This window comes from Heterodontus francisci, chromosome 30, assembly GCF_036365525.1.
Source record: "Heterodontus francisci isolate sHetFra1 chromosome 30, sHetFra1.hap1, whole genome shotgun sequence".
Lineage (NCBI taxonomy): Eukaryota > Metazoa > Chordata > Chondrichthyes > Heterodontiformes > Heterodontidae > Heterodontus > Heterodontus francisci.
The window spans coordinates 25425792-25452381 of NC_090400.1; the positions used below are offsets into that span (position 1 = coordinate 25425792).

At 42.4% G+C, this 26590-nt stretch overlaps 1 protein-coding gene across 7 annotated transcripts in view; it reads right to left on the reverse strand.

Annotated features, from left to right (window-relative positions):
- mtmr4 (myotubularin related protein 4) overlaps positions 1 to 26590 on the reverse strand; it is a 214277-nt gene that overhangs the window by 100730 nt on the left and 86957 nt on the right. For 6 of the 7 annotated variants that reach the window (XM_068010247.1, XM_068010248.1, XM_068010249.1 and 3 more), the window contains 3 exons: positions 13057 to 13173; positions 5525 to 5557; positions 3707 to 3789 (listed from right to left, as the gene is read on the reverse strand). In XM_068010247.1, the coding sequence (XP_067866348.1) occupies positions 3707 to 3789; positions 5525 to 5557; positions 13057 to 13173 (233 nt within the window). The remainder of the gene's footprint in view (positions 1 to 3706; positions 3790 to 5524; positions 5558 to 13056; positions 13174 to 26590) is intronic. The other variant, XM_068010245.1, reaches the window with a different exon arrangement.

Consider the following 26590-nt stretch of genomic DNA (forward strand, 5'->3'; position numbering starts at 1 on the left):
CTTCAATGTCCATCACCAAGAGTGGCTCGGTAGCACCACTACTGACCGAGCTGGCAGAGTCCTAAAGGACATAGCTGCTGGACTGGGTCTGCGGCAGGTGGTGGGGGAACCAACACGAGGAAAAAACATACTTGACCTCGTCAACACCGATCTGCCTGCTGCAGATGCTTCTGTCCATGACTGTATTGGTAGGAGTGACCACCGCACAGTCCTTGTGGAGACAAAATCCCGCCTTCACATTGAGGATACCGTCCATCGTGTTGTGTGGCACTATCACCGTGCTAAATGGGATAGATTTCAAACAGATCTAGCAATGCAAAAGTGGGCATCCATGAGGCGCTGTGGGCCATCAGCAGCAGCAGAACTGTACTCAACCACAATCTGTAACCTCCTGGCCCGGCATATCCACCACTTTACCATTACCATCAAGCCAGAAGACCAACCCTGGTACAATGAAGAGTGCAGGAGGGCATGCCAGGAGCAGCACCAGGCATACCTCAAAATGAGGTGTCAACCTGGTGAAGCTACAACACAGGACAACTTGCATGACAAACTGCGTAAGCAGCATGCGACAGACAGAGCTAAGCGATCCCATAACCAACGTATCAGATCTAAGCTCTGCAGTCCTGCCACATCCAGCCGTGAATGGTGGTTGACAATTAAACAACTAACTGGAGGAGGTGGCTCCACAAATATCCCCATCCTCAATGATGGGGGAGCCCAGCACATCAGTGCGAAAGATAAGGCTGATGCATTTGTAACAATCTTTAGCCAGAAGTGCCGAGTTGATGATCCATCTCGGCCTCCTCCTGATGTTCCCAGCATCACAGATGCCAGACTTCAGCCAATTCGATTCACTCCACGTGATATCAAGAAACGATTGAAGGCACTGGATACTGCAAAAGCTATGGGCCCTGACAATATTCCGGCAATAGTACTGTTGACCTGAGCTCCAGAACTTGCCGCGCCCCTAGCAAAGCTGTTCCAGTACAGCTGCAACACTGGCATCTACCCTGCAATGTGGAAAATTGCCCAGGTATGTCCTGTACACAAAAGCAGGACAAGTCCAACCCGGCCAATTACCGCCCCATCAGCCTACTTTCAATCATCAGTTAAGTGATGGAAAGTGTCATCAACAGTGCCATCAAGCGGCATTTGCTTAACAATAACCTGCTCAGTGACGCTCAGTTTGGGTTCCGCCAGGGCCACTCAGCTCCTGACCTCATTACAGCCTTGGTTCAAACATGGACAAAAGGGCTGAACTCAAGAGGTGAGGTGACAGTGACTGCCCTTGACATCAAGGCAGCATTTGACCGAGTATGGCATCAAGGAGCCCTAGCAAAACTGAGGTCAATGGGAATCAGGGGAAAACCCTCCGCTGGTTGGAGTCATACCTAGCACAAAGGAAGATGGCTGTGGCTGTTGGAGGTCAATCATCTGAGCTCCAGGACATCACTGCAGGAGTTCCCCAGGGTAGTGTCTTAGGCCCAACCACCTTCAGCTGCTTCATCAATGACCTTCCTTCAATCATAAGGTCAGAAGTGGGGATGTTCGCGGATGATTGCACAATGTTCAGCACCATTTGTGACTCCTCAGATACTGAAGCAGTCCGTGTAGAAATGCAGCAAGACCTGGACAATATCCAGGCTTGGGCTGTTAAGTGGCAAGTAACATTCGTGCCACACAAGTGCCAGGCAATGACCATCTCCAACCAAGAGAGAATCTAACCATCTCCCCTTGACATTCAACGGCATTACTATCGCTGAATCTCCCACTATCAACATCCTAGGGGCTACCATTGACCAGAAACTGAACTGGAGTAGTCATACAAATACCGTGGCTACAAGAGCAGGTCAGAGGCTTGGAATCCTGAGGCGAGTAACTCACCTCCTGACTCCCCAAAGCCTGTCCACCATCTACAAGGCACAAGTCAGGAGTGAGATGGAATACTCTCCACTTGCCTGGATGGGTGCAGCTCTAACAACACTCAAGAAGCTCGACACCATCCAGGACAAAGCAGCCTGCTTGATTGGCACCCCATCCACAAACATTCACTCCCTCCACCACCGACGCACAGTGGCAGCAGTGTGTACCATCTACAAGATGCACTGCAGCAACGCACCAAGGCTCCTTCCAAACCGGCGACCTCCACCAACTAGAAGGACAAGGGCAGCAGATGCATGGGAGCATCACCACCTGCAAGTTCCCCTCCAAGTCACACACCATCCTGACTTGGAACTATATTGCCGTTCCTTCGCTGTCGCTGGGTCAAAATCCTGGAACTCCCTTCCTAATAGCACTGTGGGTATACCTACCCCAAATGGACTGCAGCGGTTCAAGAAGGCAGTTCACCACCACCTTCTCAAGGGCAATTAGGGATGGGCAATAAATGCTGGCCTGGCCAGTGACACCCACATCCCATGAATGAATTTAAAAAAAAGGATATGATTTTACAAGCATTTATTTAAATGATGAGCTCTTCTGTTTCAAAGACTCCCAGCCTGCATCCGGGTTTTATTTCTTGCTACTCGCAAGCCAAAGGTCCATCAGACCTGCTGAGTGCCCAGGAGAACTGGCTCACCAACACAATGGATGAGTCTTTTATTGACTGAGAAAAGCTTTACTCTAGCAACTGGGCAGGATGTAGATGCTTTTTGATTCAAAATATGATCAAATTAGTGCCAGGGTCAAGGAATTATGCCAGGCAACAGAAAGCGAGGGATATTGAGAAACTATATTCAGGGAAATGCTCAACTTTCCTGCCTCTGCACATTCTTCATGCACAATTATTTCCCCCAAAGTTACCCTAAACTCAAGAGTATAAAGCAGGGGTGAGCCTGTAAGGCATGTTGAATGCCGATGATTAACTGTTTTACAGCATCATTTTCAGATAAGCACAGGCTACACAAATCCTCAAGATTTTTTCTCCATGAACCAACTTAGACCCTGGAAACATGGAGATTCAAAATTAGATCCACTGATGCTGGGCCTTCTACTCCAGCAAGTAAAACACAATTTCTTCCCAGTACTTCTTGCAAATACCCTAAGAAAAGAAAATCCGACTCCTACAACACTGAAGTGAATGAGATTGAGAATACTAATTCTTCTATTTCTTTCATTTAACAGATGTATTCATATCAAGTAGGAAAGCTGTTAAAACATAAACATTTAACATTACAGTGAAGCTTTTGCTTTGAAGAAATGTTTACTATGACAAACAATTTGCATGTAAGCTCAAGTCAATGGATGGGAGCCGTCAGGGATGAGGTTTGCATCGTGCTTACAGCAGTATATTCTCCCCTCTTCCTGGTACATCAGCACACACCTCAGTAACCTACTCCTCAAATACATCCAGATTACACCTCATTATCCCTCTTCTCTGCAATCCCGTTTTTATTTTGTGTACCATGTTTACACCTCAATAGCATCCCACCAATATGATTCAATCTGTCTGAAAATTCATCAATATCCAGCGGCACTGGATTTTGGTTTCAGAGTAGCAGCTCAGGATTATAATGCTAAGGCTTGAATTTGTACAGTCACAGTTAGAGATGTAACCTGGAGTAGATTATTCACCTTTGAGTTCAGAATTCTGCATGTACAAAGCCTTGTCTGACAGGTTAGAGGGGCCAGAGCTTTACCTTTATTTTTTAATACTCTGGCACAGCTGCCTGAGTTCAGTATCACTGAATGCGACATAACATACCTGACTACCTTGGAATCTTTGCAGACAATGTGAAGCTGGAACATGTCCCGACTCTCAACACCTTCAATAAGCCGTACAGGCACCTGTAACAACAAGACAAATGTATGTCAGTTACCAGAGAAATCTGTAATCAACTCTGCCAAGAAACATCACTTTTAATAGCAGCCTTAAACAGTAATTATACAGAAATACTATAGCAACGAATAGTATTGCATTTGAGTAGTGTCACATCAAACAAGCTGGACTCATTTGGTTTAGTTTGGCAGTATAGTCATTATGGTAAGCCCTCATGGAACACCTTCTAAATGATGAGACACTGAACTCACTACACACTAACAATGATACTAACTCATTTGTAACAGTAGTGTTTGAACCAAGCTACAATTCAGCAGCACCTGCTTGCCAGCATCAATGGTATGTTTCTAAATCCAACAGATTTTCAAAAGACCACCTTTTGAGGTTTTCCAAAATCAGGTGTGAATGCAAATTTCCTAAACTTTTCCCCCATCACTGTAAATGGGCATTCAATTGATAAATATAGCCACTAACAAACTGCTTCCTGAACAGAGCCCTTCTGTTTCCTACAGAGCTGCTAGTCGTGTGGTAATTTCCCTGTCACGTAACTAATATTATGCTTCTCCAACAAGGTGGCTTGGTTTTGGGATGGATAAGGCTGCCAAAATTTAAATGTGATAAAGCCTCCAAATCCTGCAGAACACTTAAACAGGTTGGAATAATAGGGACACAAAGAAAAATGCCAGCTCTGGAGAGAAGCCAAGTATCATTTCAGTCAGATTTCATTTATGCTCTGCTGAGCAAAGTTGTCACAACCTGAAACTTACCAGCAACTCCAGTTGACACCATTGTACTCTTTACCAGAACTCAGTCCAGGAAAAACCATTACAAGACTTTCTACATAAGCTCCAGCCAACTGAACATGGCAATTTTTGGCAATAAAATCAGAAAATGCATAGCAAATCTGACAAAGGACCTCAAAAAAGCGCTAACCTGTCTTTTTCAGATGTTGATGGTACTTCCAGCATTTCCTGCTTTTATTTGAGATTTCCAGCATTTGCCGTTTTTCCTGTCACCTCTTGGTTTCTTTCTTGCAACATAGATAATAATGACACTTCTGAAGACAAAATTGTGTCAACTCTTATGATTGACACCCAAGCATGAAACTGACCATGCTCTAATTATCTTAACACCAATGAAGCCAAGCACCAATATTGAAAGTGGATTAATGTGCCGCACATGGGTTCATGCAGGTTAGGCTGATATTCTTAATGCTGTGGTGCCCTACATTTTTCGCCAATGCTTGGTTAAAAAAAATGACTAACACTCTGGTTTCCTAATGGCCAACTTTGCCCAATGTTCTGCTCAAGAGCTCCAGGCACACATCCGGATCAGATCACTCCTAATGGCTACCCATTTCATGAATTACATCTACTGAGTATCAGCAAACTGCCTAGTTAGTGCCAACCTATAAGTATGTGAATACAAGAGTGTGAGGGAGTAAAGATGGGAGAAGAAAGTGTTTGAAGCACTGAGCTTCTGTTTGTATATTCATTAGGGCAGGACCTGCATGACACGTCTGTCTGTCATCCATATGGGGATGAGGATGAAGATGTGCACACTTGCAAAGTTTCTTGTAGTTGTGTTGGACGCACTTTACTCCTGTTTATGTACTTTGTGACAAATCATTGTAGTGAAACCCTAAAGCCTACACCTTTGACAAGACTGTATGCACACAAGCTGTGTTGGATACACGGTTGTATGCCTAACCAGCAGTGAAGTACACACACACACAGTACTTACTGAGATGTCACCGTCCACACCCTGTAGAAAGGTCTAAAACAGAACAAAAGGAAAGAGAAGGGGAAAATGAAATCAAAACAACAGATGTGAGAAAGGCAGGAACCTTATACACTGAAAATACTTGCTGTGCTCTAATGTCAAGGCGCAGCAGGCAACAATCAACCTAATCAGAACTAGAGCAAGCCCACGATACTGCATACCAACCAACATCCACGACTTGGTGCCAAGTCTACTATACACCACCCTCAACCCACAGCCTAGAGCCCAGAGGCTGCATGTCAACGTGTACCTATTGCAACAGAATGGGAAATTCATAGTAATGCTGCTCCTTTTTAATTACATTTTCTGCTTCATCCCTGCAAAATATATCTGATACATAGCTGTTGTTACTTTAATGTCATTCATCATCTTTAAGGAATAACTTGCATTTATATAGCACCTTTCATGATCTCAGGATGTGCCAAAGCGCTTTATAGCCGATGAAACATTTTTGAAATGTGGTCACTGTTGTAATGTAGGAAATATGGTAGTCAATTCGCACACAGCAAGCTCCCAAAAACAGCTATGAAACAAATGACGAGATCTGTTTTAAGTGTTGGTTGAGGGATAAATGTTGACCAAGATGCAAGAACTCTCCAGCTCTTCTTTCCGCAGTGCTATGGGATCTTACATGTCCAGACAGTTTAACATCTCACCCAAAAGATGACACCTCAGATAATGCAGCACACCTCCTCAGTACTGCGCTGTATCTAGTTTCTCTATTATCTCTGCTCATGCCTTCTCCAAAATCGTACAGTCCACAAGACCCGCTTCCTGCTCTCTCAACACTATTCCCACTAAACCACTCACCGCCCAATTTCCCTTCCTAGTCCCCATGCTCGCGGATATGATTAACGGTTCCTATTCCTCTGGTACTGTCCCCCTCCACTTTCAAATCTGCAATCATCATTCCTCGAAAGCCAACCGCTGACCCCTTGCAAACTACCAATCCATCTCCCTCCACGACACCCTTGTCCACTCCTCCATTACCCCCACCACCTCGTCCCCTTCCCACAGCACCTTCCCCTGCAATCGCAGGAGGTGTAATACCTGCCCATTTACCTCCTCTCTCCTCACTATTCAAGGCCCCAAACACTCCTTTCAGGTGAAGCAGCGATTTACGTGTACTTCTTTCAATGTAGTATACTGTATTCGCTGCTCACAATGTGGTCTGCTTTACAATGGGGAGACCGCTTTGTGGAACACCTCTGCTCAGTCTGTAAGCATGGCCCCGAGCTTCCGGTTTCTGGCCATTTCAACAACCGCCCCTCCCCCCACTCTCATGCTCACATCTCTGTCCTGGGATTGCTGCAGTGTTCCAGCGAACATCAATGCAAGCTTGAGGAACAGCATCACATTTACCGATTAGGCATGCTACAGCCTGCGACTGAAAACTGAGTTCAATAATCTCAGAGCATGACAGGCGCCCCCTTTTTATGTTTAGTTATTTTTTCTTTTTTTATTTGGTTATTTTATTTTAGTTTTTTGTTTAGTGTGTTTAGTTTGTTTCTACTGTGCCTACCCACTGTTCCTGTTTTTAAATTTTTTTTTACTGTTTGTGCTTGGAGTGCTTTGTGCTGTACAGTCTATTCACACCCTCTCTGTACTAACGCTTTGTCTTTCAGCACACCATTAACATTCCCTTTGCCCCATGATCTTCTGGTCAGTTATTCTCTGTGACCTTGTCCTATCAACACCTCTTTTGTTACCTTTTGCCGCATCGCCCACTTTACTTGCTTAAAATCTTTTACATTTCTAATATTTGTCAGTTCTGAAGGGTCACTGACCTGAAACATTAACTCTGCTTCTCTCTCCACAGATGCTGCCAGACCTGAGTGCTTCCAGCATTTCTTGTTTTTATTTCAGATTTCCAGCATCTGTAGTATTTTGCCTTTATTTTATTCAACCTTCCTTTCCTATCCAAATCCTTGAATGTGTTGCTGCCACCCGAATCCATGCCCATCTTTCCCACAGCTCCATGTATGAACCTCTCCAATCAGATTTCCATCCCTGCCTCAGCAGTAAAATGACCATCAAAGCCAAAAATGATATCCTATGTGAGCGTGACCGTGGTGCACTATTCCTCCTCATTCTTCTCGATCCATCTGCAGCTTTTTACACATTAATCTCACTATCCTCCTCCGAACACCTCTCCTCCATTATCTACCTAAATGGGTCTGCCCTTGCCTGGTTTCATTTTTATTGCTCCAATATAGCCGTAGATAGCTTCTCTTCCTGCCCCCACACAGTTACCTCTGGAGACCCAAGCATCTATCCTTGGCTCCCTCTTATTTCTCATCAATATGCTGTCCTTTGGCAGCCTCTTTTGAAAACACGCCAGATTCCACACTCATGTTGATGGCACAAAACTCCACCTTACCACCACCCCTCTCATTCCCTCCAACACATCTGATTGGTTATGCTGCTGATCTGACATCTAGTATTGAATTAACAGAAATTTCCTCTAAGTATTGTGAAGACTGAAGCCATCGCCTTTGGCACCCGCCACAAACTCTGTTCCCTCGCCACCAACTCCATTCCTCTCCCTAATCACCCGTCGAGGCTAAACTAGATCAGTCGCAATCTCTGCGTCCTATTTGATCCTCAGCTGAGCATCCAACTCCATCACTAAGGCCATTTAATTCAACTTGCGTAATATTGCTCTTCTCCTTCCCCTTCTCAGCTCATTTGTTGCTAAAACTCTCAGTCATGCTTCTGTTACCTCGACTATTCCAATGGTCTTCTAGCTGGCCTCCCATCATCCACCCTCCATAAACTTGAATTCATCCAAAATTCTGCTGTCCATGTTCTAGCTCACACAAGTTACATTCACCGATCATCCCTTTGCTCGCTGGCCTATACTAGTTCCTGGTCCAGCACTGTCTCAATTTTAAAATCATCTTTGTTTTCAAATCCCTGCATGGCTTCGCTCCTCCCTCTCTGTCACCTCCTCCAACCCTTTATGAGCTCCGAGTTTTGGCCTCGTGCAGGCCGAATTTCCTTTGTCCACCGATGGCGATAGTGCCTTCAGCTATCAAGCCCTACACTCTGGAATTCCCTTCCTAAACCTCGTTGCACTTCTACCTCCCTTCATTAAAAACCTACTTCTTTGATCAAACTTCGAGTTACCTGCCCTAATATCGTCATATGTGGTCCAGTGTAAAATGTTCGGTAATAAAGTTCTTGTGAAGCGCCTTGGGACATTTACTATGTTAAAGGCACAATATAAATGCAAGTTGTTGCTGTCAGCCTAGATTATGTGCTCAAGTCTCTTGAGTAGGGCTTGAATGTCCAGCCTTCTGACTCAGAGATGAGACTGGTCTCACTGAGCCAAGGCCGGCAAATCAAGTAGCTCAAGCCATTCTGTCAGCATGAATAACCGGACTCCATGCACCAGCAGCCACTTGCATGGTGCAATTACACAGACAGTTATGCAACCAAAACAATACAAATCTGACAGAGTAGCATCTCACTCTAAAGGCAAAATTGCTATCTGTATCATAAATCAGCAACTTTATTCTCTTCAGTTTTCAATAATGAGGCATCAATAACTAAACAAACAGAAACACAAATCCCATAAGATAAACAGGTGGCTGTGTTTCCTCATACCAGATTTCCTCATCTCCTATTGAAAGTTCTTGAATATTCTGTTCTTTTATCTGCCAGTCCAAAAACTGGCAAATAGAAAGATTCAAAAGCAAATGCAAAATCTTTTTAGTACCAAGTGAAATTTTTATCTAAAAATGTTTCCAGCTCACTTCAGGATATGATATCTTGCTTACTATGGCCAGATCTATGATGCACTAGCATGATGTCATCCTGAAATCAGCTTCCCTACTCTATCCCAGACCACCGATTCCTGAAAGAGCTAGCCATCAGGTGCACCACGGGCCTACTTTAGGCAAAATAAACGGCATATTTTGTTGACTAGTTCAAAACAGTCAATGTATTCAGTATGGGGCAACATCACCTTAACAGCCTCATTTCCTATCGCTGATTACCAACACTACCTAACAGCTACAGTCTAATGAAGAGATAGCCAACATTTGGTTTAGTTTTCTAAAGACATTTCTTAGTTTGACAACTTGGCCCGCAAATATTTATGTAAATGTCTGTGCAGAGCTTCATAATGAGGACAAAGTGTAAGGACAGGAAGCTAGGAAAAGGTGGAGGGGTGGCTCTGTTTATTAATGATGGTATTAGCATAATAGAGAGGGATGGCCTAAGTTCAGGAAACCAGAATGTAGAAGCAGTTTGGGCCAAGATGAGAAATGATAAAAGCAAGAAGTCACTTGCGGAAGTGGTGTAAAAGCTCCCTAAACGTAACCACACGGTAGGACGGGGTATAAAGGAAGAAACAATGGGTGCTTGTCAGAAAGGTACGGCGATAATCATGGGGGATTTTAACCTACATATAGATTGGAAACATCAGAGGGGCAAAGGTAACCTAGATGAGTTCATTGCATGTTTTCATGATAATTTCTTAGAACATCACGTTCTGGAGCCAGAGAGCAGGCTATACTAGACCTGGTATTGTGCAACGAAATTGGATTAATTCATGACCTCATAGTGAAGGTGCCCTTAGGCAGCAGTGATCATAATATGGTTGAATTTTACAGTTTGAGGGAGAGAAGAGTGGATCTAAGACTAATATTTTAAACTTAAATAAGGGCAATTAGGAGGGCATGAAAGCAAAGCTGGCAAAAGTGAACTGACAAAGCAGGTTAAGGGATAGGTCAATAAAGATGCAGTGGCAGATATTTAAGGGGCTATTTCAGAATATACAGAATAGATACATTCCAACGAGAACAAAATTCCAAGAGTGGAACCCACCATCCGTGGTTAACTAAAAAAGTTAAAGATAGTATCAAACTTAAAGAAAAATTATATAATTGCGCAAAGACGGGTGGCCAGTCAGATTAGACAGAATATAAAAAGCAGCAAAGAACGATATTTAAAAACGTTAACAAAGTGAGCGTTGGTCCGATAGAAAGTGAGTCTGGGGAATTAATAAGGGAAAATAACAAGATGGCAGATGAATTGAACAGGTATTTTGCATCAGTCTTCACTATAGAGGATACAAGTTACATTCCAGAAATAGCTGTAAGTCTGGAAATGGACGGGAGGGAGGAACTCAAGGAAATTATGATCACCAAGGAAGTAGTACTGAGCACATTGTTGGAGCTGATGCTGACAAATTCCCGGGTCCTGATGGACTGCATCCTAGGGTCTTAAAAGAAGTGGCTAGTGAGATAGTTGATGTGTTGGTTTTGATTTCCCAAAATTCTCTAGATTCTGGGAAGGTTCCATTAGATTGGAAAGTAGCCAATGCAATTCCTTTATTCAAAAAGGGAGGGAGACAGAAAGCAGGAAACTACAGGCCAGTTAGCTTAACATCTAACGTAGGGAAAATGTCAGAAGCCATTAAAGATGTTATAGCAGGGCACTTAGAAAAATTGAAGGCAATCAGGCAGAATCAACATGGTTTTGTGAAAGGGAAATCATGTTTAACCGATTTATTGGAGTTCTTTGAAGAAGAAACATGTGCTGGGGATAAAGGGGAACCAGTGGATGCACTGTACTTAGATTTCCAGAAGGCGTTTGATAAGGTGCCACATCAAAGGTTATTGTGGAAAATAAAAGCTCATGGTGTAGGGGCCAACATTTTGGCACGGATAGTAGATTGGTTAGCTAACAGGAAACAGAGAGTAGGCATAAATTTTCTGGTTGGCAAAATGCAACAAGTGGTGTGCCACAGGGATCAGGGTTGGGGCCTCAACTTTTTACAATTTATATAAATGACTTGGATGAAGGGACCGAAGGCATGGTTGCTAAATTTGCTGATGACACAGAGATAGGTAGGAAAGTAAGTTGTGAAGAGGTTAAGAGAGTGGGCATAGATCTGGCAAATGGTGTATAATGTGGGAAAATGTGAAATTGTCCATTTGGCAAGAATAAAAAAAGCATATTATCTAAATGGTTGCAGAGATTGCAGAGCTCTGAGATGCAAAGGGATCTGGGTACCCTGCAACATGAATTGGTTAGTATGCAGGTACAGCAAGTAATTAGGAAAGCTAATAGAATGTTATTGTTGATTGCAAGGGGAATTAAGGTTATGCTTCAGTTATACAGGGTGTTGGAAAGATCGCATCTGGAGTACTGTGCACAATAATGGTCTCCTTATTTAAGGAAGGATGCAAGTGTGTTGGAAGCTGTTCAGAGGTGGTTTACTGGACTAATACCTGGAATGGGTGGGTTGTCTTATGAAGAATGGTTGGACAGGCTCATTTTGTATCTGCTGGAGTTTAGAAGAATAAGAAGCGACTTGACTGAAACATAAAAGATTCATAAAAGAATCATAAAAGGGTCTTGACAGGGTGGATGTGGGAGAATCTAGAACCAGGGGTCACCGTTTAAAAATAAGGGGTCACCCAATTAAGACAGAGATGAGGAGAAATATTTTCTCTGATGGTTGTGAGTCTTTGAATATTTTTAAGGCAGAGGTAGATGGATTCTTGCTAAGCAAGGGGGTGAAAGGTTATCGGGGGTAGGTGGAAATGTGGAGCTGAGGTTACAATCAGATCAGCCATGAACTTGGTGACTGGCGAAGAAAGCTCAAGAGGCCAAGTGGCCTACTCCAGCTCCTAATTTGTATGTTCGTATTTTCAGATGGAAAAAAATAAACGCAGTGCAACATATATTCAAAAGGAAATTTTTGGTGAGATACAAATGAGCTCATTCAGGAGGGGAGCTGTGTGCCAGACCCTCAGAGGGTACAGTGGGGCTGTCACCTTGAGAGAAGCAGTGAGGTCAGGCTGTGTGAGTGCTCAGCAAAGGATGAGTGTGGACTCTGCCACTAGGCCTTTTTGGGTGGGGAGGGGAAAGAGAGAGTCAGTGCAAGTGTGAGTGGTATACAGAAAGAGACAAAGAAGCAGCAGCGCCACACAGAAACAGTGGGGAATAACAAGGGCTTAAAGTAAAAAATGATTTTTAAAAAAAGGATGGAGAGAACACTAATTACAGCATGGGAGGCGAGGTCAACAGATACAGGAAATACATTATTTTGATCCAGGGGCAATTCCACAGATCAATTCATTAGATGCATTACTAAACTATAACTTGATCTAAACAAAATAATAAACTTAGTGCAGTTTCCATGCCGGAATTAGTCCACTTAAATTATTTATCCAGTTTTCCTTCTTCATCTAAGGAATTCTTCTTCCCTTCCTACTCTTCAACATACCTTTCTCTCTATACCTTTCTCTTTCAATAAAATGGTTGCATTTATAAATGCTCAACGAAGAAGAGTCTGATCCCTCTCTTAACAAGAGAATGAACAGAGGGGTGGTGATTGTGAGCAGAAGACTAACAGCTCAATTAGGTATTAGGTGCAAAAATCCATCTGATTCACTTAAAATTCTAAGCACCTGGCAGGTTAAGTTGTTGCAAGATTATGACAGATTCAGGATGGCATCCAATGACGTACTGCTTACATTGATTAAAGAATCTTTGTATTTAAGATGCAGTCTGTAATTAGAGATGGCGATTACAGCATCATCCGCACGGCCCAGGTATTCGACACCCTCACCTTGGAGTACCGGAAAAGGCACCTGTAGAGGACAAGAGCAGAAAATTAAAACTGCACAATTCATTCATGCACAACATAATTTTATTCAACACTGATAAGAAGCTAGGCCACAGCAAGATTACAACCGCATTGTTTTGCAGAACCAGCAAAAACCCTACCTTCTCGCATACTCCAAAGAACTGCCTTGCTCTGCACCAAATTTGTTCCTGGCTGCCTATCTTAACTCCTCCTAAGTGATGCCACTTATCTATCCAAGTAATCAGATATTGACATTTACTGCAGGCAAAAATGCCTAATCTTATGATAGCTTTTCAGGAATTCCCACTTACAGTTGGGGACAGGTACAGAATCAGCATCATACATTAACAGTATCGGTGCCCTCTGATAACCTGAGTATTCAAAAAGCTGTAACTTGCAATTGTATAAAGATGAGTGACTGGTCAGTACTTTGATAGGTAAAGTTTCCATTACAAGTAAAATATTCAGTAAAGGATAATTTGTTAATTCGTCACTCACCGATTCAATTAGCACTAATTTTCTTAATTAAGTTTTTCTATACTCACAACTGAAATAAAAAATGAGGAAGTGAGAGACAGGGTTTCACAGAACGCGAGTACTAGTTGAAATAGAGGAAGATACAGAGGTAATGGGGAGAGACTGAGGAAATGGAATCAGTTTGAAAAGTAAAGCACTGTGAGACGTTTTGCTACGTTAAAGGTGCTATATAAATCCAAGTTGTTGTTTTAGTATGGAATCAACACAGACCCAGTAGATCAAATGGTTTTTTTCTCCAATGTAAAGCTCTATTGGTGTACTCACTGTTTTGCACATGTGCAAAGTTGACCAGTCAGCAGTTTCATTCGATTTACTTTCAATTGAGAAAGTTTAAAAAAACGTTGCCCATGTCTGTTATCCTTAGAATACAGCATAACTTTCATGAGAAAAATGGACCTTGAGAACTTCTGAAACATTCTATTTCTATAATGAGTTTCCAACCTGTTTTTCAAACATTTCTATATGAGAAGCTCATGAGTACCAGTGCTACAGTTCAGTAACTGAATGTCAGTCGTGGGAGAATAGTTATGACTTTCTTTCCTGCAGAGGTTCACAACTTTTGAGAGGAGGGTATGTAACAGCCGAAGCACAAGTTCATGAATTATAGATATCTTAGGGTGTTCCATGATCAACTGAAATCATATCCAACATGACACAATTAATACTTCTGACAGCACTCTAGAAAGAAAAAGAACTTGGATTGTATAGCACTTTTCACATTCACATGTTCCAAAAGTGCTTTTAAAGTGCATTCACTGTTGTTTTGTAGCAAAAGTAGCAACTAAACTTGGCAAACAAGGTTCCACAAACATAAAATACCAATGCATCTTTTTCAGGGCAATAACACCATAACTGAGGGTGGAGGAATGGGTATACGGGGCTGAGCTCTGGGAGCGGGCAGGGAGGAGCTGAAGCGAGAGGGCAGGGAGGAACTGAAGTGAGCAGTGGGGGGGAGCTGGAGCAAGCTGAAGAGGGACAGCAGAATGCCACAGCTGAATGATGAAAATTCAGGATGAATGTGCCCGAGTGGAAGGCGAGACATCGAGAGGGAAGACATTTTTAAAATTTAGATGCAGAGTGGTATATTGTTGACCAATATTCAAAGACAACTGTACACTGACCCAGAATTGGTGCTAGTGTCAACAGCGAGGCTGTCAGTACTCAGTTATTACTGGGTTAAACTGACAGCAACTTCTGGCATTCGCATATGCACAGTTAAACAAAGGCATCCAAAGTTGTTGTCAGAGAGACCATGCTGCTACACAGGATGCATTGTTAGTCTTCGCAGATGGAACGGACATAGAAATCACTGATTTGGTGTGAACTTAAACTAATTACCCATGATTCTTACAGGAAAGACCATTGAGAAAGTGGAGCCTTGAACAATCAGGGGTTGCTACATTTTCAAACGCCACACTAAATCATAATTACTGAACAGCCTCTTTAGCCCTGAAAGAATAATTTTACAAATGTACAATCTCATTCCCCAAGAAATTTAAAAAGTTGCAAATTTTTAAGCAATTTTATTTTTATAAAGTTTGCGTTCTCCTCTTTAAATTTCTCCCTTAATCCCATATGTATGCCCAATCTTTCACTTTCTTTCACTATTTAAATGTGATTTATATTCACTGTTTTTTACTTCCTTCTTTGCCAACTGCATGAGAATTCTTCTATCTGATTGGCTAATCAGCCTACCTGCAACCTGCCTGTTCCTGAACACCAGAGATACCCTGCAGAAAGCGCCAAATTCAAACTGACATCTGAAAAAAGGAAGTCTGCACTCTGGAGCCCTTAAACCTTGTGGGCAGTTTTCTTTGAGGTCAAATGCGAATGCCATTCCTTTGCTGCCAAACTCAAAATCCAGGTCAATGTATTTGTAACTGTGTTCATAGATGCTTGATTCAGTTGATGTGTTTAAGGCAATCATTTCAAATCATAATCAGGTATTGCGGTAAAAGCTTTGATATCCAGCATGTGCCAGACGGAGGTGTACAGGATAATCAAAAATTCCGGTTAATCAAGAGTTGTACTTACCAAGGCAATACAATAGCTTTAATTTTAAGGGAAATGATTACTTACCAAGTGCAAGAGGATATACAGTACAGAAATCTTGAGGCAAAGATGCATAGAAATCCTGAGGTACAATAAACTTAATGTATAAGTTATAGTAAAACACCAAACTGGTCACTACAGTATGGGCAGCACATACTGCACACCTAGATGCTCTAATTTAAGTTTATGTAGAGTATGGCACTGTTCAACAGCTTTATTATTCTAGGACTTAGCAAAGAATTTCAACTGTTCGTTTTGACCCTTAATGTCATATCGTTGATGAACCAACATTAAATTCATTAATCAACATTTCACGATTTTCACCTTTTCCAAGACATCTGCAAATATCGCTTTTTCCAGTTTAGCATCCACACAATCCCTTCCGCATTTCCCATTTTCCTGTCGATGGTTTACTGGATACCATAATGGGTAGATGGTGAGATAAATCGCGATAGAAGCACATCAACGCAATGACACACAACACAATGGCCTATACAAACAAACCGGACTGCCGGCAGCGCCATAAAGATGACTATCGGCAGCATCACTAACTAATGCAGAGAACAATTGACTGCACTCAGGAAAACTCAGCCCAGGAAAGCCTTGGGAGATATCTGGAGGTTCCAGATGGATTCCAGTTGCTTCAATCGTGAATTGTTTAGGGCGATTTTGAAAATTCTGGATAACAGAGCTTGCCAGTTGTTAACGTGCCAGATAACAAAGCTTTTACTGTATTTAATTTTCCAATTAACCATATGGTGCAACAGATCATTAAATACAATTGTGCGCAATACTGGCAAAATAGGGATAGATTTATTTTGAAGGTATCAAGAGTATCAGTAATCGGGATCAGACAATGCAGCATTCAAGGACTTCAAAACCAGTTATGCTTCTCACTATCAAGTTTTATTCAGTTAATAGTCCCTGCACTTCATACATGGATGCTTTCAATGCTTTGGAGACATTTCTCATGTCACCTTCTTCAGTTTTTACTTTGTAATATCTACACAATTTGACGAAACAAAGTTCAAGGTTGCATGGGGACATATTTTTCACAAGTGCAGAAAATACAAAGAGGCTCCACTACTGGTATACACCCTTGTGGAAGCCTAGTCTCACAGGATCCTAGTAATGTAGAAAGCACCTTTTTATTTTGCTTTCCAAATTTCATAGCAATTGCAACACATAATCTACATGTACTTGTTTTATCATGACTTGGTTGCGACCCGTAGTTTTCCCAATGCCAGTGAAATTCGAAACAGGCTAGCCAGCCCAAAAAAGCTTTGCCTGCGCAGCTAACCAAGGAACTTGGCTGCTTATTTGCATTCCTGTAATTCATGGGCTGCTCTAGAACCAGCACTGCACAATCATCTCTTTTGCCCAGCAGATATGCCTCAGTTTTATTTTAAAAAGGCTGACATGAGATTCCTCCGAGAAATTCGGAGGTGCCGCATCATCTTGTGCAGGAGAATTATTTCTGCTAGTGATAATTACAACAACAACTTGTATTTATATAGGGCTTTTAAAGTAAGATAACATCCCAAGGAGTGTTATAAAGCAAAATATGACACCAAGCCTCATAATCAGATATTAGGGCCTATCACCAAAAGCTTGGTCAAAAGGTAGGTTTTAAGCAGCGACTTAAAGAAGGAACTGAGACGTTTAGGGAGGGAATTCCAGAACTTAAGGCCTTAGCAGCTGAAGGCACAGCCACCAATGGTATAATTAAAATGAGGAATGTTCAAGAGGCCAGAATTAGAGAATCACAGATCTCAGAGGGTTGTGCGGCTGGAGGAGATTACAGGGATAGGGAGAGCAGAGGCCAAGGTGGGATTTGAAAACATGGATGATAATTTTAATCAAAGCACACTTAACTGGAACCTAATGTACATCAGCAAGAATGGGACTTATTGAGAGTAAGGGCATGGGCAACAGAATTTTGGATGACTAAAGTTTACAAAAGGTAGTGAAAACGAAGAAATGCTGGAATTACTCAGCAGGTCTGGCAGCATCTGTGGAGAGAGAAGCAGAGTTAATGTTTCAGGTCAATGACCTTCCATCTCTCTCTCCACAAATGCTGCCAGATCTGCTGAGTATTTCCAGCATTTTTTTGTTTTTATTTCAGATTTCCAGCATCTGCAGTATTTTATTTTTATTTACAAAAGGTAGAATGTGCGAGGCCAGCTAGAAGTGCATTGGAATAGTCAAGTCTAGAGGCAACAAAGGCATGGATCAGGGTTCCTGCAGGAGATAAGCTGAGGCAGGGGTGGCGTCAGGTGATGCTACCAGGGTGGAAGTAAGAAATCTTAGTGATGCTGAGCATATGTGGTTGGAAGCCTATTCTGGGGTCAGGTACAACACTAAGGTTGTGAACAGTCTGGTTCAGCCTCAGACAACTGCTAGGGAAAGGGATGAAATCAGTGGCTAGGGAACAGAGTTTGTAGCAGCGACGAAGACACTGGCTTTGGTCTTTCCAATATTTAATTGGAGGAAATTTCTGCTCATCCAGTTCTGAATGTTGGACAAGCAGTCTGGTAATTTAGAGACAATGGAGGAGTCCAGAGAGGGTGTCATGAGGTAGAACTAGGTGTCATCAGCATACATGAAAACTGACACTGTGCTTTCAGATTATGTCGCCAAGGGAAAGCACATTGATCCAAAACAGGATAGATCTGTGGGGGCACCAGAGGTAAATGATGAAGGTATGGTAAGAGAAGCCATTGCAGGTGATTCTCTGACTACAATTAGATAGATTAAAAAGACTTGCATTTATATAGCACCTTTCATGACCACCAGATGTCCCAAAATGTTTTACAGCCAATGAACTACTTGTGAAGTGTAGTCATTGTTGTAACGTAGGAAACATGGCAGCCAATTTGACCACAGCAAGCTTCCACAAACAGCAATGCAATGATAACCTGTTTATTTGATGTTGATTGAGGGATAAATATTGGCCAGGATAACGGCGACAATTACCCTATGTTCCTGCTCTTCTTCAAAATAGAGCCAAGGGATCGTTAACGTACACTTTTAGTTTTTAGAGATACAGCACTGAAACAGGCCCTTCGGCCCACCGAGTCTGTGCCGACCATCAACCACCCATTTATACTAATCCTACACTAATCCCATATTCCTACCACATCCCCACCTGTCCCTATATTTCCCTACCACCTACCTATACTAGGGGCAATTTATAATGACCAATTAACCTATCAACCTGCAAGTCTTTTGGCATGTGGGAGGAAACCAGGGAGACAGGGCAGCACTCCCTCAATACAGCACTGGAGTGTCAGCTTAGATTGTTGCGCTCAAGTCCTGGAGTGGTACTTGAACCCAGAACCTTCTGACTCCGAGGCTACCAAGTGAGCCACAGCTGACACGATATGAATGGAACCAGGTGAGTGCAGTCCCATACAGCTAGATGATGGTGCACAGATATTGGATGAGGCCACAGACAGCTCAAGAAGGACAAGACTATCATGGTTACAGTCACATAGGATGCCATTTTTGACTCTAAGAGCCATTCCAGTACTGTGGTGGTGGTGGGGCGGGGTGGGGGGGCATGTGAATGACTGGATTGGAAGAATTGAAACATGGGAGTTCCAGGAAACATGGGCACAGAATTTGGAAGACAAAAACGTTCAAAAGATTTTGGAGGGGAAAGGGAGGTGGGAGATGGGATGGTAGCTTACAAGGACAGTGAAGCCAAAGGTTTTTTTTTGAGGAGAGTGTGATATCAGCAGAATTGAGGAAAAGGGGACAGTACCTGAAGAGAGAACTGTTAACAATATCAGCTAACATGGGAACCAGGAAGGGAAGTTGGGTGGTCAGCAGTTTAGTGGGAATAGGGTCAAGGGAGGAGGTAGATCTCATGAACATGTTGAGCTTGCAAAGATAGATACATTAGTGAAACAAGAGAACAATGCAAGTTCAGGGCTAGGGCTGGTGGGTGGAGGAGGGGGCTGTGGGGGGCGAACTTCAGAAGAAGACTGGCCCAGTAGGATGGAAATGAGAGGGAAGTGGCTGTAGCAGTTGCCTGGCTGGTTTCAATCCAAGTGACGTCCATCAGCTCCTCACACTTGAAAGATGGAGGGGGGGATGGGGGATTAAGACGACATTTTCTGTAAAGAAGCCTGGGACTAATTACAAATTTTTTTTAAATGAGCCGAGAATAAAACTTGGTTTGTAAACCCAAGGCCCATATCAATTCGTAACAGCAGCCTTTCATTGGCCCATTTGCGAATGCAACTATCCTTCCTTACCTTTACATTGCATTTTACAACCTGTTCACTGGGTTATCGATAGGAGTCTATTAACCATTTCAGAACATCCTTGCAAACTCCCAAATTATATGAAAACATGATTATTTTTGAGAAGAACACATAAAATTTCAAAAGCAACAAAATGTCATTTTAAGGGATAATTTGTTAGTAGATAAATACAGCTGTTAACTAAAAGGAATGATTTAATTTTGGCCATCAATAAAATGTACCATTTGCTAATGTAGCACAAAAAGCTTAATTGCTTATATCGCATAATCCTTTGGCACCTTTCCCTGCAAGTGCAGGAGATGCAGCACTTACCTCCTCCCTTCTCACTGTCCACGGCCCCAAACACTCCTTCCAGGTGAAACAGTATCCACTGCTCACGTGGCCTCCTCCACACTGGGGAAACTAAACGCAGACTCTGAGACAGCTTAGCGGAAAATCTCCGTTCAGTCTACATGCATCACCCCGAGCTTCCAGTTGCCTATCATTTTAATTCTCCATCTTGCTCCCACTCTGACCTCTGTCCTTGGCCTACTGCAGCGCACAATGAGCCACAACACAAGCTTCAGGAACTGCACCTCATCTTTCGACTGGGCACTTTACAGCCTTCTGGACTCAACATTTGAATTCAGAATCACAGAATAATACAGCGCAGAAGAGGCCCTTCGGCCCATCGAGTCTGCACCAATGCATTAAAGAATTCTGACCTGTCTACCTAATCCCATTTGCCAGCACATGGCCCATAGCCTTGAATGTTATGACGTGCTGTGCTCATCCAGGTACATTTTAAAGGATGTGAGGCAAACTGCCTCTACCACCCTCCCAGGCAACAATTTTAAATTGTAACCTCTGTCCCAATTTTTTTGTTTTGTTTTTCTTTGCTGGTTTGTTTAGTTTCCCCTTTCTTGTTTGTCTCCCATTTCCTTTTCTTTGATTTGCTTTCAGAAGGCAGCTATTCAGGATCCAGTCATTGACACCTCCTCTAGACACATCATTTGCTTCATTTTCTACTACTATTACCACTCCCTCTGCCTTTTCTCCCCCCGTGACATCTTTGTCATTTAATCTCTCCTGTCCTCTGCCCTATAACAGACCTTCCCTTTTGTTGTTAGTTCACCCCCCTCCCCCTTGCTCAAAACCTATTACATTTCTAACCTTTGCCACTTCTGATGAAAGATCATATACCGGAAAAGTTAACTATTTTTTTCTCTCTCCACAGATGCTGCCAGACCTGCTGAGTATTTCCAGCACTTTGTTTTTATCTTTTGCTTCTTTACGTGTTCCATTACTCCCTTTGGCCTTGCACCATGCAATCTTTTGTCTTTTAATCTCTCCTGCCCTCCACCCTATGACAGACCTTCCTTTTAGTTCTTCTTTCCCCCATCCTCCCTTTCATCTGCTCGAAACCTATTACATTTCTAACTTTTCCCAGTTCTAATAAAAGCCACAGACCTGAAACGTTAGCTCTGCTTCTCTCTCCACAGATACTGCCAGACCTGCTCAGCATTTCCAACATTTTCTGTTTTATTAATTGCTTAGTTTTGTTTCAAGCTCCTGATGCATAGACTTGACAGCAGTGCAGTAGTGATTTACTTTGCTAACACTACTGCATTTTAGTTTCCAAAAGTCTCAATGGTTTTTGCAATCTTATGCAAAAGACAGGCATCTTCCTGACTTGACTTACTGTTGCAGCTAAACTCCCAGAGTCCGTATTGCTATTTTTACTAAAGTACCGTCATCTTCCTAAGACACCTGATGCAACGTCTGGTGAAGCCACTCCCATCCCATAACAGATGCATTCAATTCACATAATGAAAACATGTCCATGATATTGGCTCATTTCTCACATGGTCATTTACAAGCCAGAACTCAACATCAAACAAGATCCAAGTGCTTCTTTTACACATCTCTCTATGGATGTCTGTTCTCAGTCTGAAAGCAAGATTAACAACACCTGACTGCAGTAAATCCTATCACTGTTGAGATGATCAGGCAATTCAAGTGTCAGGTGTTCAACTTAGACGAAGCCCAAGCAACTTGTCCTATGGTCTAGTATTCTCTATGTTCAGTCAATTTATTGCAGATTTCTCCACAAACTGATGAAGTCAGCCAGCCTTTCATATTCAACAGGTAGTAGAATACTTGGCCACCCACCCAAATTAATGTGAATCCCTGGTAAAATCTGGACAATTAAGAAATTCTATCCAGAGAAGCTTATTTTCTGTGTATGCAGGTACCTGTCCATCTAGAATGATTTTTCATTTATAAACATACACATTATCTTATTCTTTGTGGGATGGCCATTGATACACAGCCAGATGAACCAAAGATGAATATATAATGATAGAGGGGTGTCACCTGGCCATGATCTTGTATTGAGACAGAAGCAGATTTCAAATCAAATATGAATGCCTGCTGTGCGGGGTGGGGGTTGCTGCTGTTCAGTAACATCCCAGTGATAATAAAGCAATAATAAAGGTCTCAGAATATGCAAGCAACTCTCTCATTCCTTTAACTTTCTCCAGCTGTTGCTTTCACATTTTGCACATCCTGGAACTCAACTGGACAAACTGTCAAAACTCTTAAGGCGAACTCAACTCAACCAGTAATTACAGCTATCATGCTAAGTGTTAATACATAGTATTCTGTTACTGTCAGGACACTTTTTCCATTTAGCTTTAAAACACCCCTCATGAAATGCATTAATTAATATAAAAAATGAAAATAAACCAACCATTTTCCTATGATGGGATTAGTTTTTTGATGCGTCTTTTTGATCTGCTTACAGCTGGGGTAGAACTCCTCAATTCAAGCAGCCCACATTGGAAAGATACAAAGCTAAACAATCTCTTTCCTTTAACCAATACCATCCTTGAAGCAACTCTATCCTTGGAACAGAACCAATCATCATTGCTACAGAACTTCCATCATTGCGCACCAAGGCACAAGCTGCTAAAGATGGAAACCAAATAAATAAATCCCATTCATCGCTGTCAGAAGAATGATGTGCAGACTTGCATCATCCAGAATCTTAACTACCAGATCAAAGTTCCTGTCAACAAAAATATTAGGAATTCCAGTCAAGTCCAAAATACACACCACCCTTATCACCAATATGTACCATTCAGTAAGAACAAACCTCAACCACACCTCATCTGAATCTTGAAAACCAGTTGGAAGGTAACTCAAATGAAGACCAGCAAGAGTTTGAGTCTTTCAATCAGCCTAGTCACTCTTTATTTGCATAAGCAGTTAACTAAACCAACTTACACTCCTTCCTGCATTGGTACCAAGATTCACTGAAGTCTTCTACTCATTTCCAAGAGCTCTGGATCGCTCCACCTTGCTCAATTTTCTTTTCTTCATACAAGTCCACAGGCTTCAAAGAGGCAAGTTAAGCATTGCTCAAACACTACTACTTTATTTACCTTATTCTTTGATGGGACCCCTGCACCAAGGACAACTTTTCGCCTGGTTTTCTCAATTTATAAAAATCACAACTGCTGAAATATATTGTGAGGGCAACATCTACTCTCCTCCAAATTATAGTCCATTACCAAATAGTGTACAGAAATTTAACAGAATTTAGGGCGGCACAGTGGCGCAGTGGTTAGCACCGCAGCCTCACAGCTCGAGGGACCCGGGTTCGATTCTGGGTAATGCCTGTGCAGAGTTTGCAAGTTCTCCCTGTGACCGCGTGGGTTTTCGCCGGGTGCTCCGGTTTCCTCCCACAGCCAAAGACTTGCAGGTGATAGGTAAATTGGCTGTTGTAAATTGCCCCTAGTGTAGGTAGGTGGTAGGGAATATGGGATTACTGTAGGGTTAGTATAAATGGGTGGTTGTTGGTCGGCACAGACTCGGTGGGCCGAAGGACCTGTTTCAGTGCTGTATCTCTAAAAAAAAAAGAACAAAACTTTGACTTACTGGATAAGTTCCTTGAACTGCTTTAATCCATTAATCTCATTCACTACCTCTCTTCATTACAGGAATCAACTCCTTATCCAGCTGCCAATGGGCTACAATCTTGTTGCAGTTACCTTCATTAAGGAGCTCTGTAACACTGCCGTATTCATCAGAAAGTGCTACCAAAGGAGATAAGAACTAACTAACATCCCTATGCACTACTTCAATACTAAACTGAATGGAATCTTTCTTAATTTAGGTCTGAATTAAGGAAAAGCACCAGCCTTTTGTTCCATAATAAAAGCAAAATAATGCAGATGCTGGAAATCTGAAATAAAAACAAAAAAATGCTGGAAATACTCAGCAGGTCTGGCTGCATCTGTGGAGAGAGAAGCAAAGTTAACGTTTCAGATCAGTGACCTTTCATCAGAACTAGCAAAGGTTAGAAATGCAATAGGTTTTAAGCAAAAAAAGTGGGGGTGGGGCAAAAGATAACAAAAGGGAAGTGTTGATAGGACAGAGGGTAACAGAATAACCAACCAGAAGGTCATGCAGCAAAGGCAAAGGGTGAGTTAATGGTGTGGTGAAAGACAAAGCGTTCGTGCAAAGAGGGTGTTAAATGACCGAGTAATGAACAGCCCTGGCCAAAAGCACAAACATGAAAAACAAATGATGAAACAAACTAAAATAAAAAATAAAACTAAATAGAAATATCTTCCTCTACAGCTTCCAACCTCACAGCCCAGCAAACCCCTGACAGCCCGCTTCTACCTCCTTCCTAAAATCCACAAACAAGACTGTCCTGGCAGACCCATCGTTTCAGCCTGTTCCTAACCCACTGAACTTATTTCTTCCTATCTTGATTCTATCTTTCCTCTCCTGGTCCAATCTCTTCCCACCTATATCCGTGACTCTTCTGACACCCTACGTCATTTTGACAATTTCCAGTCCCTAACCGCCTCCTCTTCATTAGGGAAGTCCAATCTGTCTACACCTCCATCCCCCACCAGGATGGTTTGAGGGCTCTCGCTTCTTCCTTGAACAGAGGAAATGCTTCTGGACCAACATAAATCTATGCCTTGTCATTCGGAAAGGCATTTCAGGTCAGTCTAACACCACTCCAGTGAAGCTCAATATTTCAGCCACATGTAGCATTTCAGGCAGCTATGTCCGGATTTCCCAGTATCATGTTAAAATCCCATGTACATTAGCACTGCTTTTCCATTTGCTACCAGTAAAATTCCGTTTTACTCACCCTACCACGAGGAAAAGGTTTTATAAACTGGGACTGTTCTGTTCAAGTATTCGACTGCACAAATGTATCTGCAGGTGGGAGGTATACAGTAAATGGCAGAACCTTTAGGAGTATTGAAAGGCAGAGAGATCTGGACGTACAGGTCCACAGATCACTGAAGGTGGCAACGCAGGTGGATAAGGTAATCAAGAAGGCATACGGCATGCTTGCCTTCATCGGTCGGGGCATAGAGTATAAAAATTGGCAAGTCATGTTGCAACTGTACAGAACCTTAGTTAGGCCACACTTAGAATATTGTGTGCAATTCTGGTCGCCACACTACCAGAAGGACATGGAGGCTTTGGAGAGGGTACAGAGGAGGTTTACCAGGATGTTGCCTGGTCTGGAGGGCATTAGCTATGAGGAGAGGTTGGATAAACTCGGATTGTTTTCACTGGAACGACGGAGGTGGAGGGGCGACATGATAGAGGTTTACAAAGTTATGAGCGGCATGGACAGAGTGGATAGTCAGAAGCTTTTCCCCAGGGTGGAAGAGTCAGTTACTAGGGGACATAGGTTTAAGGTGTGAGGGGCAAAGTTTTGAGGGGATGTGCGAGGCAAGTTTTTTTTTTACACAGAGGGTGGTGAGTGCCTAGAACTTGCTGCCAGGGGAGGTGGTGGAAGCAGATACGATAGCGACGTTTAAGAGACATCTTGACAAATATATGAATAGGAAGGGAATAGAGGGATATGGGCCCCGGAAGTGCAGAAGGTGTTAGTTTAGGCAGGCATCAAGATCGGCGCAGGCTTGGAGGGCCGAATGGCCTGTTCCCGTGCTGTACTGTTCTTTGTTCTTTGCATTAAGAGTTTTCTGTAGCTTTTTAATGAGGAATACTGAATGAAGGTCGAGAGAGAAATAACTAGTCTGTAATTTTAAAAATAAAATCTAATAACTTAAATATAAAAATGCTTCTGCACTTTCCCTTTTAACCATCACAGCTCTTTCAAAGTAGGAAAGTGTGAAGTTATGCACTTTGGTCATAAGAATAGCAAAACAGAACATATTTTTAAAAGGTATGAAACTTGTAAGTGTCGATGTTCAAAGAGACTTGGGTGTACTTGTACAAGGTACGTAAAAATGAACATGCAGGTACAGCAAGCAATTAGGAAGGCTAATGGCATGTTGGCCTTTATTGCAAGGGGATTGGAGTACAGGAATAAGGAAGTATTGTTACAATTGTACAGGGTTTTGGTGAGACCATATCTTGAATACTGTGTGCAGTTTCTGTGCTGTAAATGAATCTGACATTTAAGAAAGGATATACTTGCATTGGAGGCAGTGCAGTGAAGGTTCACTAGATTGATCCCTGGGATGAGGGGATTGTCCTATGATGAATGGCTAAGTAAATTGAGCCTGTATTCTCTGG